The sequence below is a fragment of the Taudactylus pleione genome, unplaced genomic scaffold (assembly GCF_031769625.1).
Source record: "Taudactylus pleione unplaced genomic scaffold, aTauple2 ptg000125l, whole genome shotgun sequence".
Taxonomy (NCBI): domain Eukaryota; kingdom Metazoa; phylum Chordata; class Amphibia; order Anura; family Myobatrachidae; genus Taudactylus; species Taudactylus pleione.
The window spans coordinates 7,327,442-7,349,472 of record NW_028284527.1 but is presented as its reverse complement, the minus strand read 5'-3'; the positions used below and the strand labels follow the sequence as shown (position 1 = coordinate 7,349,472).

The window sequence follows — 22,031 nt, the reverse complement described above, 5'->3', positions numbered from 1 at the left end:
CAGAATGGATCATTTGGAAACCAAAATTGAGGAGGTGGTCAGCTCGGACAACAATCGGGATAAAGAGCGCGACTTGGAGGGCAGATCATGCCGCAAAAACCTGAAATTATGGGGAGTACCTAAGACAGCTTCTAATTGCTGTCTTTATGATTATGCTGTAGCTCTCTTCTGGAAACTTCTCCCTACAGTACAATCCTATGATGTCATAATAGACCACATCCACAAATTTCCCAAAGCAAGAAACGGAGGGTATTCTGAGGAATGTCCTTATGAGACTGCACTATTTGCACATCAAAAAGGCACAATTGAAGGCTGCTAGGCTTTCTGTCGAGTCAGTGGAGATCTTGGGACACCTCCAGTTATTTAGTGACCTCTCCCAGGCCACCTTGGCTAAACAATGCTCCTTCCATCAAGTTACAAGAGCTCTGAAAAAAGCTAATATATTTTACTGCTGGGGGCAACTACTCATATCACATAATGGCTCCATCATTCCTATCACATCCCCCTAAAGAGGAGATGAAAGGAGTGGAATATTATTTTGACTTATTTGGACTTCTCCTATATCCTCGCCTGACTGTGGAGTTTAGCAGGACTGGTCCACAGTGGGCTGGTCAACCTGAGCCTGAACTTCCCCCCACAATCCCCCATACTTAACTTACACTTACCTACCAGGTCATCGGTTCTCCCTGGTGAGGTTCTGTCTCTGGGGCTCCAGTCAGCTGGTCTCCAAGCTCCCGCACTGTGACCCCGGTCAGCTGCTTTATACAGCAGCTGAGCAGGGTTGCAGTGCAGGAGCCCATAGACCAGCTGAGCGGAGCCCCAGAGGACCTCACCGGAGCACCAATTTCCGGTCCTTAGAATCAGGCAAGTGTTTTTTTTTTAAACCATTTTTTTCCCCAGTGATCAGCTTGTGGTCTATTTAGATAGATCACAGGAGCATGACTCCCAGGTCTGCTCTGCCTGTCAGAGCAGAACAGGAGTCAGGGGACCTGGGGGAAAGCCCTGATAATGCCTTCTGAAGGCATTATTATCACAGGGCTATCCTATTTATTTTTTACAATTTATTTTTAGTAAATCTATGGTAGCAATGGTTGCAGGCAAATGTGAAGCATTGTGGAAGTACCATGAAAGTTTGGGGCTGCATTTCAGCAAATGGAGTTGGGAATTTGGTCAGGATTAATGATGTCCTCAATGCTGAGAAATACAGGCATGTACTTATCCATCATGCAATACCATTGGGGGGGGCGGCATCTGATTGACTCCAAATTTATTCTGCAGCAGGACAACAACCCCAAACATACAGACAATGTCATTAAGAACTATCTTTAGTGTAAAGAAGAACAAGGATCCTGGAAGTGATGAAAAGGTTCTGATCTCAACATCATCGAGTCTGTCTGGGATTACATGAAGAGACAGAAGGATTTGAGCAAGCATACATCCACAGAAGATCTGTGGTTAGTTCTCGAAGATGTTTGGAACAACCTCCCTGCTGAGGTACAAGTGTACCTAGAAGACTTTAATAATTGATGCTGTTTTGAAAGCAAAGGGTGGTCATCAGAAATACTGATTTGATTTAGAGTTATCTTCTGTCCATTCACTTTGCATTTTATTAATTGATAAAAATAAACTATTAACACATCTATTTTTTAAAGCATCCTTACTTTGCAGCATTTTTTCTACACCTGTCATCCAGCAGCACTCCTAACCAAATCCAATAAACATACTAGGCAGTAAAGTGGGAGTCTTTAGAAATGGAGATGTTGCCCTAAGCAACCAATCAGATTCTATTTAACACTTAACTAGCACCTTCTAGAAGATAACTAGAATCTGATTGGTTGCTATTGGTAACATATCCACTTCTAAAAACTCTCACTTTACTAAATATACCCCCTAGGACTCCCATGACCAGGGAACCCGAAGTATCCAAAAGTTAGACAGACGGCACTCATTGCAGAGATAAATCTGCATTGAGTGGTATATATATAATATATATATATATATATATATAATATATATATATATATATATATATGGTGCAGAGGTTCGGATGAAACTGCAAAAACCGGGGTGCCCTCCTAAATGGTTAATATAAACAACAATGATCCTCCTGTATGAGGAACAAAGACCCCACAGAATCGGAACAAAAAAGAGGAGGCACTCCCTTGTAAAGTAGAAAAAATATCATGTAATTATGACATGGTGAAAATTAGTACAGAGGCATGTCCACTGTACTAATTTTCACCATGTCATAATTATATGATACTTTTTCTACTTTACAAGGGGGTGCCTCCTCTTTTTTGTTACGATTCTGGGGGGGTCTTTTTACCTCATACAGGAGGATCATTGTTGTATATATATATATATATATATATATATACTCCAGTAAACCTCTGTAAGGGTTTTTCTTATCAAAGTCTTGTAGTTTCTTCTACCCGGGGAGGGCACCCAGGCAAGGTCTTTACAAAAAAAACCTAATCGTCAGTGAGTGCCGGTCTTGTGGACTATTGTGGACTCTTCATTGTTTTATATATATATGTATAAAGTTCCAGATAGAGCGTCACTCACTAAAAGGCAATATGAATAGTCCCTGGTGCCCTCCGTAAGGATCCCAAGTCCGGGGTCCACAAATACTGTCCAAGTCCAGTGGCACACAGGTAATGAAATACATTCAAAAGGCAGAAATAACGCATATATAGCAAGCAGGTAGGCGGCACTCTCCGGACTTATCCCCAGCACCCCTGGGTGGTGGGTGCTGGGTTGATTGTGTATAGTATATTGTCCTTTGCAGGTGAACTACAGGTCCCAGTAAGCCTCCCCTACATGCTGGTACTTGGAGATCCAAAAGTAGAAGCATGCAGGGCATAAGGGCCCACTGGTACCTGTAGTCCACCTGTAAAGAAAATATTAAAATAAACACGATACACTTTAAATGGCCTTTAAGCTTTTTTGTGTGGCTGCCGCCATCCCAGGGCTTTGGCGTCTTCACCTGGCGCTTGCCTACCCGCTAGGGCTTCGTCGTCTTTGCCTGGTGGGTGCCATTGCTCCCTCCCTGCCGTCGGACCACCATGTTGCCTCCTCTCACTGACTTATATAAGCCAGCTCAGGGGATGGGGTATCACCCCGCGAGCCGTGATTGGCTTGCGGCGGCAATCTTTGAATTAAAAAAAAGGCGCAGAGGCACCATTTTTGAAATGGGAGCCACTGCCGTACTCAGCAGAATAGCTGTCAGGGACTGGATCCCCTTGGATCCTGGCCCGCCACCAACACTCGCACAGACGCCATGTCCCGCCGCCATATTTTGCCGATGCTGCCGGGTCGCCACATGCCGCACCACCGCCGCCCACTCCACCGCCACCACCTGCTCCACCACCACCGCTGACCGCCCGCCGTGTCACCGCTTATGCCTGTTATCATTGCCGTGTTGCACCACCTCTAACCCCCGCAAAAGGCAGCCATCTTGGTGCACCCAGGTGAAGCCACAGTGAGTACACCTGCTGTGCAACAAATTGAATCTTCCTATCTCTATAATGGCGAAATTGTGGGGTAATAATTTAAAAACTTAACTTTCTCAGTTACCTGAACCCCAAAGGGCCCTACCCTGGAACAATAGCTACCTAATAAAACATATCCCAAGTCTAAATTTGCCCCCTACCTTGAGTTATGCCTTCCCAAAAATCCCCCATAGAGAACATCAGAAAAGTGTTCCTAACTGAGAGTGTCAGAAAAAACTAACAGTTGGAAATTTAGATTACTCCCAAATCCTAATTTTTAATTTTTTAGCCCTGAAATTTGGCATGCAGCACCGAGCGACAGTTTTACCCGCCCATGCCAAGTTTCAGCTTGGTATTTCCTATAGCTTTTGAGGTGTAGCCCCTTACACACTATGCCCCCCCCCAGAATTCTCTGTGGAGATTTCAGGTTTTTTCGATTCAGCCTTAATATAAGGGCACGACTGTGCCCTTATAATATATATATATTAGGGGTGAGCGGGTTCGGATTTCTGAAATCCGAACCCCCCCGAGCCCCCCCGATCCGAGTCCGATCCGAATCAGGCTCGACTTTTCCCGCCTGACTCGGATCTGAAATCGAGGCAAAACGTCATCATCCCGCCTTCCGAGTCTCGCGGGTTTTGGATCCTATATAAGGTACCCGCGTCGGCGCCATTTTCTCACTCGGCTGTGGACAGTGAAGAGGGAGGGTGGGAGTTAGGGCTGTGTAGTGTAGTGTAGTGTAGTGCTGCTGTTGTCCACTACTTCAAAGTCCATAGGGGCTGGCTGTGTTGTGCTGTGCTGCTGTTGTTAATAGGGGCTGTGTCCACTACTTCAAAGTCCATAGGGGCTGGCTGGACTGTGTTGTGCAGTCAGTTCTCCATAGGGGCTGTGTCCACTCCAAAGTCCTGTGCAGTGTCCCAGTCCTAAAGGGGTGCTGTAGTGTTGTCCAGGGGGTGCTCTGTCCATCAGGGGTGCTCCCCCCAAGTGCTAAAAAAATAATATATTTTCTGTGTTTGTGAATTATGTGCGCAGTAGCCGCACGTGCATCAACAAAGTAGTGCCAAGCGTGCGCCTGTGTCATAAGTAAAGGGCCGGCTGGCTTGACCGTTAAAGGGTGCTGTAACCCCCGAAAGTACACTCCAGTCCAAACCAAAAAAAAAATTATTTTCTGTGTTTCTGAATTGTGTGCGCAGCAGCCGCACGTGCATCAACAAAGTAGTGCCAAGCGTGCGCCTGTATCATAAGTAAAGGGCCGGCTGGCTTGACTGTTAATGGTGCTGTAACCCCCGAAAGTACACTCCAGTCCAAACCGAAAAAAATATTATTTTCTGTGTTTGTGAATTGTGTGCGCAGTAGCCGCACGTGCATCAACAAAGTAGTGCCAAGCGTGCGCCTGTGTCATAAGTAAAGGGCCGGCTGGCTTGACCGTTAAGGGTGCTGTAACCCCCGAAAGTACACTCCAGTCCAAACCAAAAAAAAAATTATTTTCTGTGTTTGTGAATTGTGTGCGCAGTAGCCGCACGTGCATCAACAAAGTAGTGCCAAGCGTGCGCCTGTGTCATAAGTAAAGGGCCGGCTGGCTTGACCGTTAAGGGTGCTGTAACCCCCGAAAGTACACTCCAGTCCAAACCAAAAAAAAAATTATTTTCTGTGTTTGTGAATTGTGTGCGCAGTAGCCGCACGTGCATCAACAAAGTAGTGCCAAGCGTGCGCCTGTGTCATAAGTAAAGGGCCGGCTGGCTTGACCGTTAAGGGTGCTGTAACCCCCGAAAGTACACTCCAGTCCAAACCAAAAAAAAAATTATTTTCTGTGTTTGTGAATTGTGTGCGCAGTAGCCGCACGTGCATCAACAAAGTAGTGCCAAGCGTGCGCCTGTGTCATAAGTAAAGGGCCGGCTGGCTTGACCGTTAAAGGGTGCTGTAACCCCCAAAGTACACTCCAGTCCAAACCAAAAAAAAAATTATTTTCTGTGTTTGTGAATTGTGTGCGCAGTAGCCGCACGTGCATCAACAAAGTAGTGCGAAGTGTGCGCCTGTGTCATAAGTAAAGGGCCGGCTGGCTTGACCGTTAAAGGGTGCTGTAACCCCCGAAAGTACACTCCAGTCCAAACCAAAAAAAAAATATTTTCTGTGTTTGTGAATTGTGTGCGCAGTAGCCGCACGTGCATCAACAAAGTAGTGCCAAGCGTGCGCCTGTGTCATAAGTAAAGGGCCGGCTGGCTTGACCGTTAAAGGGTTCTGTAACCCCCAAAGTACACTCCAAACCAAAAAAATATATATTTTCTGTGTTTGTGACTTGTGTGCACTGTGGCTGCACGTGCATCAACAAAGGAGCAGCGCCAAGCGTGCGCCTGTGTCCCATAAGTAAAGAGCCGGCTGGCTCATTTCTTAAAGGGTGGTGTAACCCACAAAGTGCACTACTCTCCAGCAAAAATAAAAAAATATTTTCTGTGTTTGTGTGCGCTTTAGCCGCACGTATATTATATATCAATATAACATAAATGGAGGACCAAACTTTCTCCGATAAAAATAAAATAGGGAAAGATCAAGAACCACTTCCTCCTAGTGCTGTTGCTGCTGCTGGGAGTTGTTCATCATCCCAGAGAGGAAGTAGGAACATCACTACTTTTACTAAACAATTGACCCTCCAACAGTCCCTAGCGATGAGGATGAAGTACGACAGCAGTCATCCTGAAGCAAAACGTATAACTGAGGCCTTGACTGCTATGTTGGTGTTAGACGTGCGTCCGGTATCCGACATTAGTGCAGTGGGATTTAGACAATTGATGGAGGTAGTGTGTCCTCGGTTCCAAATCCCGTCTAGATTCCACCTGCATCCTCAAAGCAGCAGCGACAAGCGTGCGTCTGTCTGTTAAAGGGTGTTGTAACTCTCAAAGTGCTCCAAAAAATCAAAAATTTTCTTTTAATGTGTTTGTGACTTGTGTGCGATGTAGCCACACTTGCATCCTCAAAGCAGCAGCGACAAGCGTGCGTCTGTCTGTTAAAGGGTGGTGACACCCTCAAAGTGTGCTACACAAACAATTAAAATATTGTTCTTTTTTTTTCTGTCTTTGTGAATTGTGTGGGCTGTAGCCGCACTTGCATCCTCAAAGCAGCAGTGACAAGCGTGCGTCTGTCTGTTAAAGGGTGTTGTAACTCTCAAAGTGCTCCAAAAAAATCAAAATTTTTTTTTTAATGTGTTTGTGACTTGTGTGCGATGTAGCCACACTTGCATCCTCAAAGCAGCAGCGACAAGCGTGCGTCTGTCTGTTAAAGGGTGGTGACACCCTCAAAGTGTGCTACACAAACAATAAAAATATTCTTCTTCTTTTTTCTGTCTTTGTGAATTGTGTGGGCTGTAGCCGCACCTGCATCCTTAAAGCAGCAGCGACAAGCGTGCGTCTGTCTGTTAAAGGGTGGTGACACCCTCACAGTGTGCTACACAAACAATTAAAATATTGTTCTTTTTTTTTTGGTCTTTGTGAAAAGTGTGGGCTGTAGCCGCACCTGCATCCTTAAAGCAGCAGCGACAAGCATGCGTCTGTCTGTTAAAGGGTGGTGTAACTCTCAAAGTGCTCCAAAAAATAAAAAACTATTTTTTTAATGTGTTTGTGACTTGTGTGCGATGTAGCCGCACTTGCATCCTCAAAGCAGCAGCGACAAGCATGCGTCTGTCTGTTAAAGGGTGGTGACACCCTCAAAGTGTGCTACACAAACAATAAAAATATTCTTCTGTTTTCTGTCTTTGTGAATTGTGTGGGCTGTAGCCGCACCTGCATCCTTAAAGCAGCAGCGACAAGCGTGCGTCTGTCTGTTAAAGGGTGGTGACACCCTCAAAGTGTTCTACACAAACAATTAAAATATTGTTCTTTTTTTTTCGGTCTTTGTGAAATGTGTGGGCTGTAGCCGCACCTGCATCCTTAAAGCAGCAGCGACAAGCGTGCGTCTGTCTGTTAAAGGGTGGTGTAACTCTCAAAGTGCTCCAAAAAATAAAAAACTATTTTTTTAATGTGTTTGTGACTTGTGTGCGATGTAGCCGCACTTGCATCCTCAAAGCAGCAGCGACAAGCGTGCGTCTGTCTGTTAAAGGGTGGTGACACCCTCAAAGTGTGCTACACAAACAATAAAAATATTCTTCTTCTTTTTTCTGTCTTTGTGAATTGTGTGGGCTGTAGCCGCACTTGCATCCTCAAAGCAGCAGCGACAAGCGTGCGTCTGTCTGTTAAAGGGTGGTGTAACCCTCAAAGTGTGCTCCACAAACAATAAAAATATTCTTTTTTTTTTTCTGTCTTTGTGAATTGTGTGGGCTGTAGCCGCACTTGAATCCTCAAAGCAGCAGCGACAAGCGTGCGTCTGTCTGTTAAAGGATTACATCGGTGACAGCATCCAAGTAGGCATGTCAGACAGTCCGTACCTGTACTGGCAGGAAAAAGAAGCAATTTGGAGGTCCCTGTACAAACTGGCTCTATTTTACCTGAGTTGCCCCCCCTCCAGTGTGTACTCCGAAAGAGTGTTTAGTGCAGCCAGGAACCTTGTCAGCGAAAGGCGTAGGAGGTTGCTTCCACAAAATGTGGAGAAGATGATGTTCATAAAATGAATTATCAACTCTTCCAGGGAGACCAGCCTCCAGAACGTACAGAGGGACCTGTGGTTCCAGCAGGGACGAATTAATACTCTGTGAGGATGAGGATGTACACACTGAAGAGGGTGAGGAATTGGTGGATGAGGAGGATGAGGATGACATCTTGCCTCCGTAGAGCCAGTTTGTGCAGGGACAGATTAATTGCCAGCTTATTTTGTGGGGGCCCAAACGAACCAATCATTTCAGCCACAGTTGTGTGGCAGACCCTGGCGCTGAAATGATTGGTTTGTTAAAGTGTGCATGTCCTGTTTATACAACATAAGGGTGGGTGGGAGGGCCCAAGGACAATTCCATCTTGCACCTCTTTTTTTTCTTTGCATTATGTACAGTTTGGGGCCTAGTTTTTCAATGCCATCCTGTCTGCCACTGCAGTTTCATGCCTAGATGGGTCACGTGTTTGTGCCGCCCACTCGTGTCGCTTAGCATAGTCATCCAGCTACCTCGGTGCAAGCTTTTGGACATAAAAACACTATTGTGAGGTATTCAGAATAGACTGGAAATGAGTGGAAATTAAGGTTATTGAGGTTAATAATAGCATAGGAGCAGAAAAACCTACAAATTCTGTGATTTTAGCTGTTTTTATGCTTTTTTTCAAAAAAATACAGATCCAAAACACAAAACCCAGAACCCAAAACACGGAAGGGTGGTTTTGGCAAAACCAATCCAGATCCAAAACACGAAGAAAGATCCAGATCCAAAACCAAAACACGAAAAGTGGCCGGTGCACACCCCTAATATATATATATATATATATATATATATATACAGTACTGTGCAAATCATATATCTGAGAGTCAGTGTAGGGACTGGCCAGATGGGAATACCGTGAAGTGGTTGGTTAGCTTGACAAAAATTTGCAACATTTTGGAACTAACATTACCTGTATTCAAAGGAATTACAGTTTGAAAAGTGAGTGTTGAGTTGTATGATATATATGTAAATGGTGTGGTCACATACCAAGGACACCCCATATGGTTCAGTGCCGTGGATTAAACCTGCCATTTATTACATTTTGTGATCACACTTGCTAGGGCACCCTGCTTTTCAAATGTAAAATAAACGTTGTCAGTTTATCCCCAGGTGCTTATTAACTGATATGATGGGTGTGGTCCTGGCTCTTTAAGCCAGGACCCATATTCATGTTTAAAATTTGTGTGCTCTCTGGAGCCAAATGTGGCAGAGCAAAGATCATATATCTGTGATCCAGTGCAGGGACCGGCCACACACGTGCACGCAGGTGGGGTTTCTGAGTACCTAGTAATCCCCCCTGCTAGCTGCTCCATCGTCGCGCAGCTGAACTATTTTTTTTTTTTTTTAAGAGAAGCTCAGGCTCCTGCCAAAGCTCAGGCAACTGTGCCTGCTGTTATACTGTGCTGGCTGTAGGGGGAGCTGCAGCGGCAGCACGCAGCCCCTCCTAGGCAGTTCACTGTTCACATGGCAGCACCAGCATTGTGAGAGGCTGGAAGCTGCTGCCGGGTAGTCGTACTGCCGGCAGTCTCTCCTGGAGCTGCACCGCAGGTCTGTGTATCACATGTGGGGTGTAATGATGCCAGAGCTGTATTTATTTGTGTTTTGAAGTGAGAGGTGTGTGTCAGTGTGTGTGTCTATGTAGTCAGTGTGTGTGTCTGTGTAGTCTTTGTCAGTATGTGTGTGTCAGTGTGTGTGTCTGTGTAGTCTTTGTCAGTGTGTGTCAGTGGCGGGCTGGACCAGGGGGCAGGGTGCCATGTGCCCCCCAGGCCGGTAACATTTTAGTGTCCTAGGGCCGCCCGCAGCCATGCTCTGCATATACATAGCAGCGCAGGCTGTGGAAGGCCGTCGGCTGGGGCTGGTCCTCCTCTCCTCTCTGCACCATCAGTCTTCCTACCTCTTGCCCTGCCTCCTGTTCTCCGTTCTCTCGCAGCGGGCCCCAGGCCATTAATTGCAGCTGCAGTCAGTGACAGTGTCACAGTACAGTGCAGTTTGAAGTAGGCTAACAGGGAGGCGGAGTCGGGACAGGGGGCGGGGCTACACGGCAGTCAGTGCCAGGCCAGCAGGAGCATGGATGAGAGTGGATGGAGGAGACAGAGTACATAAACAGTGAGTATACTGTATCCTATCTGACAGTAAGGTGATAGAGAGGGGGGGATCCTGTGACTGTGTATGTATCTGTGTGTATAAGTGTGTAAGTATGAGTCTCTGTAACTGTATCTGTGTGTATGTATGTGTCTCTGTAACTGTATGCATGTATCTGTGTGTATATATGTGTCTCTGTAACTGTATGTATGTATATATATGTGTCTCTGTAACTGTATGTATGTGTGTTTGTCTGTGTGTGTGTTTATATTTAAGTGTGTTTATGCATGTTTGTGTGTGTGTGTGCATGTATGTCTGTGACTGTGGGTATGTGTGTCTGACTATATTTATCAGTGTGTGTGTATGTGTGTAACTATATGCATGTGTGTATGTATGTGATTATATGTGGACTGTGTGTGTATTAATTTGTGACTGTAGGTGTGTGTCAGTGTGTAACTGTATGTATGTGTGTATTAGTGTGTGACAGTGAATAAATGTGTATATGCATGTGTGTAACTGTATGTGCGTATGTGACTGTGTGTGTGTATTAATTTGTGACTAGGTGTGTATTAGTGTGTGACTGCAAATTGTGTCTGTATGTATGTGTGTAACTGTATGTATGTGTGTTATTGTACATGTGTGCAGTGGTGTAACTACTGTAAGTGCAGTAACTGCAGATGCTATGGGCCCCGGACCGTCCCGGGGCCCGGCCCTCCATCTGCATCTAGGGTGCCAGGCCTCGGTCTACACCCCCGCCCGGGCCACTTCATTGCATGTGCCCCCCAGACAAAAAGTTGCCAGCCAGCACCTGGTTTGTGTGTGTGTGTGTGTGTGTGTGTGTCAGTGTGTTTGTCTGTGTAGTCTTTGTCAGTGTGTGTCAGTGTAGTCTTTGTCAGTGTGTGTGTGTCTGTAGTCTTTGTCAGTGTGTGTGTGTCTGTGTAGTCTTTGTCACTGTGTGTGTGTGTGTGTGTGTGTGTCTGTGTCAGTGTGCATGTCTGTTTCCAATGGAGGACTCAATGCCACCTTTTTATTTCTTGGAGGGGTTGAAAAGCTCCACATGGTGTTTTCCCTATAATTGAACTAATGGAGGGCACCCCCGAAACGTATTCAATTCATCCTGAATGCCCAACTATGCACTTTATATATTTATTATTATATTCTTTCGTTAAGGCATTGATGAAAGATGTAATAAATGGATTAGCAATCTTGGATTATTGAGTACCGGAGAAGTGCTGCCTGTATGTGTTTAGATTTTTTTTGTCATTGGTTGTGTATCCTAGTATTTGGAAACCTCCCTTTGCAAATCCTGCGTTTGCCACTGGGCCAGATGGGAAGACATTGAAGTGGTTGGTCAGATTGACAAATTATTGCAAAATTTTGGAACTAATATTCAATGTATTCAAACGAAAATATATATATATATTAGGGATGTGCAGGCTCGGATAGGTTCGAGTTTGCACGTTGAGTTCGGATTTTTCCCTCCAAAAAAACGGAACTCAGAAAGAGGCTAAACGTAATCTTACATGGACGAACATCATCATTCCTGGACTTTTGTTCAGGAATGATGATGTTCGTCCATGTAAGATGACGTTTAGCCTCTTTCTGAGTTCCGTTTTTTTGGAGGGAAAAATCCGAACTCAACGTGCAAACTCAAAACTATCCGAGCCTGCACATCCCTAATATATATATATATTAGGGGTGTGCACCGGCCACTTTTCGTGTTTTGTGTTTTGGTTTTGGATCTGGATCTTTCTTCGTGTTTTGGATCTGGATTGGTTTTGCCAAAACCATCCTTCCGTGTTTTTGGTTCTGGGTTTTGTGTTTTGGATCTGTATTTTTTTGAAAAAAAGCATAAAAACAGCTAAAATCACAGAATTTGTAGGTTTTTCTGCTCCTATGCTATTATTAACCCCAATAACCTTAATTTCAACTAATTTCCAGTCTATTCTGAACACCTCACACCTCACAATAGTGTTTTTATGTCCAAAAGGTTGCACCGAGGTAGCTGGATGACTATGCTAAGCGACACGAGTGGGCGGCACAAACACGTGACCCATCTAGGCGTGATACTGCAGTGGCAGACAGGATGGCATTGAAAAACTAGGCCCCAAACTGTACATAATGCAAAGAAAAAAAAGAGGTGCAAGATGGAATTGTCCTTGGGCCCTCCCACCCACCCTTATATTGTATAAACAGGACATGCACACTTTAACAAACCAATCATTTCAGCGCCAGGGTCTGCCACACAACTGTGGCTGAAATGATTGGTTCGTTTGGGCCCCCACAAAACAAGCTGGCAATTAATGTGTCCCTGCACAAACTGGCTCTACGGAGGCAAGATGTCATCCTCATCCTCCTCATCCACCGATTCCTCACCCTCTTCAGTGTGTACATCCTCATCCTCACAAAGTATTAACTCGTCCCCACTTGAATCCACCACCACAGGTCCCTCTGTACGTTCTGGAGGCTGGTCTCCCTGGAAGAGCTGATAATTCATTTTGATGAACATCATCTTCTCCACATTCTGTGGAAGCAACCTCCTACGCCTTTCGCTGACAAGGTTCCCGGCTGCACTAAACACTCTTTCGGAGTACACACTGGAGGGGGGGCAACTCAGGTAAAATAGAGCCAGTTTGTACAGGGGCCTCCAAATTGCCTCTTTTTCCTGCCAGTACAGGTATGGACTGTCTGACATGCCTACTTGGATGCTGTCACCGATGTAATCCTCCACCATTCTGTCAATGGTGACAGTATCATATGCAGTGACAGTAGACATGTCAGAAATTGTTGCCAGGTCCTTCAGTCCGGACCAGATGTCCAAACTTGGTCCTGCCTGCCCTGCATCACCGCCAGCGGGTTGCTTAGGATACCTTAGTTTTTTCCTGGCAGCCCCAGTTGCGGGAGAAAATGAAGAAGGAGCTGTTGACGTGTCACGTTCCGCTTCAGCTGACAGTGTATTCACCAGCAGGTCTTTGCACCTCTGCAGGCTTGTGTCGGCCGGAAAGAGAGACACCACATAGGCTTTAAACCTAGGATCGAGCACGGTGGCCAAAATGTAGTGGTCTGATTTCAACAGATTGACCACCCTGGAATCCTGGCAAAGCGAATGAAGGGCTTCATCCACAAGTCCCACATGCCGAGCGGAATCGCTCCGTCTTAGCTCCTCCTTCACTTTCTCCAGCTGCTTCTGCAAAAGCCTGATGAGGGGAATGACCTGACTCAAGCTGGCAGTGTCTGAACTGACTTCACGTGTGGCAAGTTCGAAGGGCTGGAGAACCTTGCACAACACGGAAATCATTCTCCACTGCGCTTGAGTCAGGTGCATACCCCCTCCTTTGCCTATGTCATAGGTGGATGTATAGGCTTGAATGGCCTTTTGCTGCTCCTCCATCCTCTGAAGCATATAGAGGGTTGAGTTCCACCGCGTCACAAACTCTTGCTTCAGGTGATGGCGGGGCAGGTTCAAGAGTGTTTGCTGGCGCTCCAGTCTTCGGCACGCAGTCGCTGAATGGCGAAAGTGGCCAGAAATTTTTCGGGCCACCCAAAGCGTCTCCTGCACGCCCCTGTCGCTTTTCAGAAAATTCTGCACCACCAAGTTTATTGTGTGAGCAAAACATGGGACGTGCTGGAATTTGCCCAGATGTAATGCCCGCACAATATTGGTGGCGTTGTCAGATATCACAAATCCCCAGGAGTGTCTAAGTGGGGTAAGCCACTGGGCGATGATTTCCCTCAGTTTCTCTAAGAGGTTGTCGGCGGTGTGCCTCTTACTGAAACCGGTGATACACAGCGTAGCCTGCCTTGGAACAAGCTGGCGTTTCTGAGATGCTGCGACTGGTGACGCTGCTGCTGTTGCTGCGTAAGGTGATACATCTACCCAGTGGGCTGTCACAGTCATATAGTCCTTAGTCTGCCCTGTTCCACTTGTCCACATGTCCATGGTTAAGTGGACATTGGGTACAACCGCATTTTTCAGGACACTGAGGACACTTTTTCTGACGTTTTTGTACAGTCTCGGTATCGCCTGCCTAGTGAAGTGGAATCTAGACGGGATTTGGAACCGGGGACACACTACCTCCAGCAATTGTCTAAATCCCACTGCACTAATGGCGGATACCAGACGCACGTCTAACACCAACATAGCAGTCAAGGCCTCAGTTATACGTTTTGCTTCAGGATGACTGCTGTCGTACTTCATCCTCCTCGCTAAGGACTGTTGGAGGGTCAATTGTTTAGTAAAAGTAGTGGTGTTCCTACTTCCTCTCTGGGATGATGAACGACTCCCAGCAGCAGCAACAGCAGCAGCGGCAGCAGTAGGCGTAGCAATGCAGGATACTCCGGAGGAATCCGGGATAGGAGAGTCAGTCATGCCAGTGACATGGCCTGCAGGACTACTTCCGATCCTGACTAAGGAGGAAATTGACGAGGAGGGAGTTGACGGTGTGGTTTGCAGGCGCTTGGATACAACAGGACAACGGGATTTAGGTGTCCCTGGACTGCTTACGGTCTTAGCCAAAGTTTCTGAACTTGACAGTAACTTATTATGAACGCGCTGCAGGTGCCGTATAAGGGAGGATGTTCCTAGGTGGTTAACGTCCCTACCCCTACTTATTCCACCTTTACATAAGGTACATATGGCAAGACAGTTGTTGTCCGGATTTGGATAGAAATATTGCCAGACCAAAGAGGTAGAATGTTTGGTCTTCTGCCCAGGCATGACCGTGATGGGCTTTTTCATCCCACGGACAACAACTGTCTCCCCCGGAGCCTGATTTAAACAAACCACATCACCATCAGAATCCTCCTCGCCAACTTCCTCCTCAGCGCCAGCTACACCAGTATCCTCATCCTGTTGTACTTCAACAGTGACATCTTCAATTTGCATATCAGCAAGTGGACTGTGGGTGCTCCTTTCAGCACTTGCAGGGGGCGTGCAAATGGTGGAAAGAGCCACCTCTTCCCGTCCAGTGCTGGGAAGGTCAGGCATCGCAACCACCACCACACTTGGACTCTCCTTGGGGATTTGTGATATCTTCTTAGAAAGCACAGTTCTTCGCTGTGCTTTTGCCAGCTTAACTCTTTTGATTTTTTTAGTGGGAGGAGGGCTTCCATCGTCATATGAAGCTGAACCACTAGTCATGAACATACTAGGGATCGACCTTAGCCGTTCCTTGCCACTCCGTGTCGTAAATGGCATATTGGCAAGTTTACGTTTCTCTTCAGCTGATTTAAATGTTTTTTTCAAGGTCATTTTCCTGAACTTTGTCATTTGGGATTGTATGTGCCCTCTATTATGACATTGGGCATCGCCCTTGGCAGACGACGTTGATGGCATGTTATCGTCTATGTTATGACTAGTGGCAGCAGCTTCAGCACTAGGAGGAAGTGGTTCTTGATCTTTCTCTATTTTATTTTTATCGGAGAAAGTTTGGTCCTCCATTTATGTTATATCGATTTGATATGTACGTGCGGCTAAACACAGAAAATATTTTTTTATTTTTGCTGGAGAGTAGTGCACTTTGTGGGTTACACCAGCCTTTAAGAAATGAGCCAGCCGGCTCTTTACTTATGGGACACAGGCGCACGCTTGGCGCTTCTCCTTTGTTGATGCACGTGCGGCTACTGCGCACACAATTCACAAACACAGAAAATATATATTTTTTTGGTTTGGAGTGTACTTTGGGGGTTACAGCACCCTTTAACGGTCAAGCCAGCTGGCCCTTTACTTATGACACAGGCGCACGCTTGGCACTACTTTGTTGATGCACGTGCGGCTACTGCGCACACAATTCACTAACACAGAAAATAATTTTTTTTTTGGTTTGGACTGGAGTGTACTTTGGGGGTTACAGCACCCTTTAACGGTCAAGCCAGCCGGCCCTTTACTTATGACACAGGCGCACGCTTGGCACTACTTTGTTGATGCACGTGCGGCTACTGCGCACACAATTCACAAACACAGAAAATATATTATTTTTTTAGCACTTGGGGGGAGCACCCCTGATGGACAGAGCACCCCCTGGACAACACTACAGCACCCCTTTAGGACTGGGACACTGCACAGGACTTTGGAGTGGACACAGCCCCTATAGAGAACTGACTGCACAACACAGTCCAGCCAGCCCCTATGGACTTTGAAGTAGTGGACACAGCCCATATTAACAACAGCAGCACAGCACAACACAGCCAGCCCCTATGGACTTTGAAGTAGTGGACAACAGCAGCACTACACTACACTACACTACACAGCCCAGCCAGCCCTAACTCCCACCCTCCCTCTTCACTGTCCACATCCGAGTGAGAAAATGGCGCCGACGCGGGTACCTTATATAGGATCCAAAACCCGCGAGACTCGGAAGGCGGGATGATGACGTTTTGCCTCGATTTCAGATCCGAGTCAGGCGGGAAAAGTCGAGCCTGACTCGGATCGGGGGGGCTCGGATTTCAGAAATCCGAACCCGCTCACCCCTAATATATATATATATGTGTGTGTGTGTGCGTGTATATATATATATATATATATATACACAACAGTAACTGCACTCAGAGACGTCTTTAGTAAGTAAATGCAGGTATATTAAAAGCAGCAATGTTTTGGGGTGTAACTGCTTTTACCAAGCCAATGCCACATTATATGGTGTGACTGGTAATACCCTAGTCAATCTGCAAGGGTCCCTTCACAGGTGGCAGTGCAAAGGATGCTGGGCAAAAGGGGTTGGAGTCAGAACTGGGTGCCGAGCAGGGAGCAGGGAATTGTGCAACTTCCCTGCTCTGGTTGTTTCTCTGTACAGATCCTGAGCTGCAGAGGAACGGAAAGCTGGACCTTCCATTCTACTATGAATTGTAGTCACCATACAAAACTATGGTGATTCGATTCATACACGAAGCAGGGGTGCCACTCAGGGCCTCCTCTAGGGTTGTTCGACCAGTGCGTTCACACAGGGGTGCCACCCATAGAGGGTGCACCCCTCCCCAAAATCCCGATTTCAGCGGGAAAGTACTGTCCTGCTGTTCCACCCATGGGCTGGAGCGGCCCACGGGTGGTCGAGTCGGGAGGTTAAGGACCCCCACCGGCCACAGCTGTGCGGTGGTGCTGGACCCTGGAGTCTGAAAGGATGCTGCCTGCATGCACGCGGCATCCATTCAGTGACCGGAGATGGCTGGGGAAGCCCAGCTAGTGAGGCTCTCCCCAGCCTAATGTTATTTGGAGGCATGCCATGTGGGTACGCTCCAAATAACATCACGTAGGGGCATGGTCTATGGTAATTAGGCCATGCCCACATTTTTGGTCGCGCAATGTAAGGGCGCCCTCTTAAGAGCCGGCACAGGGTGCTCTAACCCCTGGAGTCATTACTGGTGTCGCTAAAGAAGGAATAACCTTCTCTATGGTAAGCCACTTTATAAGTTGATGAAGGCAGTGAAAAGTCCTGTGTTCAGTTAAACAGGGTTTTCCATTGCTCTATGAACAGACCCCAAAATGTCTGTCAGCGGGAACTAGTCAGCATTCTGGCATCTGGGATGCCGATGACCAAAATCCTGGTGCCAAAATCCCGACAGCGTCGGGATCTCGGCACCAGAATCCTGACCGCCGACATCCGGAAGGTAAGTATCAGGTGTTAGTGGGAGGTTGGAGTTAGGTAGCGGGTTTAGGGTTAGGCATTAGGGGGAGGGTTAGGGTTAGGCACTAGGGGGGAGAGTTAGTTTTAGGGTGTGAGAAGTGGGAAGGTTAGGTTTAGGCACTAGGGGGGAGGTAAGGGTTAGGCATCCGGGAGGGAGGGTTAGGGGTAAGAGTTAGACTTAGCTGGTTTTCTTATGGGTGAAGGGATTGAGACTGTCGGGATGCTGCTAGCTGTATTCTGACCAGTGGCATCCCGACCGCCAGGATCTCATACCCAACCCCTGTCAACTTATCGCTGCTCCAAGAATAGATCCCAAAATGAATGTCAGCCTGACAGACATTTTTATCTGACAGCGTATACTAGTTTAAGATAGTGGTGGACAATATTCAGAATGAATACTTGTGATAATATGAGTGCATTAGTTGGAGGAATAAGTCAATTTATTAAGTGTACTGTATGCAGGATGTGCTTAGTAAGACTTGTCAGTAGCATAATGTCCATTTTATTCTTCCTCTACCAGGCTGGACAAATACAAGTCTACAGTGAAGGATGACAGTTTCAAGTTTGAGGCACACATTTATTTTGATGATGCTTTTGTTGATGATTCTGTATATGATGTTGGTAAAAAGAAAAGATGTGTCAACAACTACGTGGAATGGCTGGCCACTGAAATCAAGGACGTCTACAGGTACAAATAAACCTTAATGCTACTACCATAAATGTTATACTAATGCACATTTATTAAATAAATCCATCAAATGTATCTTTCCCTCTTTCAGCATTTGGGCCTGATTCTGAGTTAGATGCGCAGTTACTTTACCATTTGGCTGCAGTAGCCCACTTACTGTACTTCCTTAAGCTAATTCCAGAATCCACTTATCTAGACTAAAAATTAGGGGTGAGCGGGTTCGGATTTCTGAAATCCGAACCCCCCCGAGCCCCCCCGATCCGAGTCCGATCCGAATCAGGCTCGACTTTTCCCGCCTGACTCGGATCTGAAATCGAGGCAAAACGTCATCATCCCGCCTTCCGAGTCTCGCGGGTTTTGGATCCTATATAAGGTACCCGCGTCGGCGCCATTTTCTCACTCGGCTGTGGACAGTGAAGAGGGAGGGTGGGAGTTAGGGCTGTGTAGTGTAGTGTAGTGTAGTGTAGTGTAGTGCTGCTGTTGTCCACTACTTCAAAGTCCATAGGGGCTGGCTGTGTTGTGCTGTGCTGCTGTTGTTAATAGGGGCTGTGTCCACTACTTCAAAGTCCATAGGGGCTGGCTGGACTGTGTTGTGCAGTCAGTTCTCCATAGGGGCTGTGTCCACTCCAAAGTCCTGTGCAGTGTCCCAGTCCTAAAGGGGTGCTGTAGTGTTGTCCAGGGGGTGCTCTGTCCATCAGGGGTGCTCCCCCCAAGTGCTAAAAAAATAATATATTTTCTGTGTTTGTGAATTGTGTGCGCAGTAGCCGCATGTGCATCAACAAAGTAGTGCCAAGCGTGCGCCTGTGTCATAAGTAAAGGGCCGGCTGGCTTGACCGTTAAGGGTGCTGTAACCCCCGAAAGTACACTCCAGTCCAAACCAAAAAAAAAATTATTTTCTGTGTTTGTGAATTGTGTGCGCAGTAGCCGCACGTGCATCAACAAAGTAGTGCCAAGCGTGCGCCTGTGTCATAAGTAAAGGGCCGGCTGGCTAGACCGTTAAAGGGTGCTGTAACCCCCGAAAGTACACTCCAGTCCAAACCAAAAAAAAAATTATTTTCTGTGTTTGTGAATTGTGTGCGCAGTAGCCGCACGTGCATCAACAAAGTAGTGCCAAGCGTGCGCCTGTGTCATAAGTAAAGGGCCGGCTGGCTTGACCGTTAAAGGGTTCTGTAACCCCCAAAGTACACTCCAAACCAAAAAAATATATATTTTCTGTGTTTGTGACTTGTGTGCACTGTGGCTGCACGTGCATCAACAAAGGAGCAGCGCCAAGCGTGCGCCTGTGTCCCATAAGTAAAGAGCCGGCTGGCTCATTTCTTAAAGGGTGGTGTAACCTACAAAGTGCACTACACTCCAGCAAAAATAAAAAAATATTTTCTGTGTTTGTGTGCGCTTTAGCCGCACGTATATATATATCAATATAACATAAATGGAGGACCAAACTTTCTCCGATAAAAATAAAATAGGGAAAGATCAAGAACCACTTCCTCCTAGTGCTGTTGCTGCTGCTGGGAGTTGTTCATCATCCCAGAGAGGAAGTAGGAACATCACTACTTTTACTAAACAATTGACCCTCCAACAGTCCCTAGCGATGAGGATGAAGTAGGACAGCAGTCATCCTGAAGCAAAACGTATAACTGAGGCCTTGACTGCTATGTTGGTGTTAGACGTGCATCCGGTATCCGACATTAGTGCAGTGGGATTTAGACAATTGATGGAGGTAGTGTGTCCTCGGTTCCAAATCCCGTCTAGATTCCACCTGCATCCTCAAAGCAGCAGCAACAAGCGTGCGTCTGTCTGTTAAAGGGTGGTGTAACTCTCAAAGTGTGCTACACAAACAATTAAAATATTGTTCTTTTTTTTTCTGTCTTTGTGAATTGTGTGGGCTGTAGCCGCACCTGCATCCTTAAAGCAGCAGCGACAAGTGTGCGTCTGTCTGTTAAAGGGTGGTGACACCCTCACAGTGTGCTACACAAACAATTAAAATATTGTTCTTTTTTATTCGGTCTTTGTGAAATGTGTGGGCTGTAGCCGCACCTGCATCCTTAAAGCAGCAGCGACAAGCGTGCGTCTGTCTGTTAAAGGGTGGTGTAACTCTCAAAGTGCTCCAAAAAATAAAAAACTATTTTTTTAATGTGTTTGTGACTTGTGTGCGATGTAGCCGCACTTGCATCCTCAAAGCAGCAGCGACAAGCGTGCATCTGTCTGTTAAAGGGTGGTGACACCCTCAAAGTGTGCTACACAAACAATAAAAATATTCTTCTTCTTTTTTCTGTCTTTGTGAATTGTGTGGGCTGTAGCCGCACCTGCATCCTTAAAGTAGCAGCGACAAGCGTGCGTCTGTCTGTTAAAGGGTGGTGACACCCTCAAAGTGTGCTACACAAACAATTAAAATATTGTTCTTTTTTCTGTCTTTGTGAATTGTGTGGGCTGTAGCCGCACCTGCATCCTTAAAGCAGCAGCGACAAGCGTGCGTCTGTCTGTTAAAGGGTGGTGACACCCTCAAAGTTGCTACACAAACAATAAAAATATTCTTCTTCTTTTTTCTGTCTATGTGAATTGTGTGGGCTGTAGCCGCACCTGCATCCTTAAAGCAGCAGCGACAAGCGTGCGTCTGTCTGTTAAAGGGTGGTGACACCCTCAAAGTGTTCTACACAAACAATTAAAATATTGTTCTTTTTTTTCGGTCTTTGTGAAATGTGTGGGCTGTAGCCGCACCTGCATCCATAAAGCAGCAGCGACAAGCGTGCGTCTGTCTGTTAAAGGGTGGTGTAACTCTCAAAGTGCTCCAAAAACTAAAAAACTATTTTTTTAATGTGTTTGTGACTTGTGTGCGATGTAGCCGCACTTGCATCCTCAAAGCAGCAGCGACAAGCGTGCATCTGTCTGTTAAAGGGTGGTGACACCCTCAAAGTGTGCTACACAAACAATAAAAATATTCTTCTTCTTTTTTCTGTCTTTGTGAATTGTGTGGGCTGTAGCCGCACCTGCATCCTTAAAGTAGCAGCGACAAGCGTGCGTCTGTCTGTTAAAGGGTGGTGACACCCTCAAAGTGTGCTACACAAACAATTAAAATATTGTTCTTTTTTCTGTCTTTGTGAATTGTGTGGGCTGTAGCCGCACCTGCATCCTCAAAGCAGCAGCGACAAGCGTGCGTCTGTCTGTTAAAGGGTGGTGACACCCTCAAAGTGTGCTACACAAACAATAAAAATATTCTTCTTCTTTTTTCTGTCTTTGTGAATTGTGTGGGCTGTAGCCGCACCTGCATCCTTAAAGCAGCAGCGACAAGCGTGCGTCTGTCTGTTAAAGGGTGGTGACACCCTCAAAGTGTGCTACACAAACAATTAAAATATTGTTCTTTTTTTTCCGGTCTTTGTGAAATGTGTGGGCTGTAGCCGCACCTGCATCCTTAAAGCAGCAGCGACAAGCGTGCGTCTGTCTGTTAAAGGGTGGTGACACCCTCAAAGTGTGCTACACAAACAATAAAAATATTCTTCTTCTTTTTTCTGTCTTTGTGAATTGTGTGGGCTGTAGCCGCA

At 46.3% G+C, this 22,031-nt stretch overlaps 1 protein-coding gene across 2 annotated transcripts in view; it reads left to right on the top strand.

Moving 5' to 3' along the window:
• LOC148523927 (chitin synthase chs-2-like) overlaps positions 1–22,031 on the top strand; it is a 196,061-nt gene that overhangs the window by 28,263 nt on the left and 145,767 nt on the right. For both annotated transcript variants that reach the window (XM_088472539.1, XM_088472538.1), the window contains exon 3: positions 18,325–18,492. In XM_088472539.1, coding sequence (XP_088328665.1) covers positions 18,325–18,492 — 168 coding nt within the window. The remainder of the gene's footprint in view (positions 1–18,324; positions 18,493–22,031) is intronic.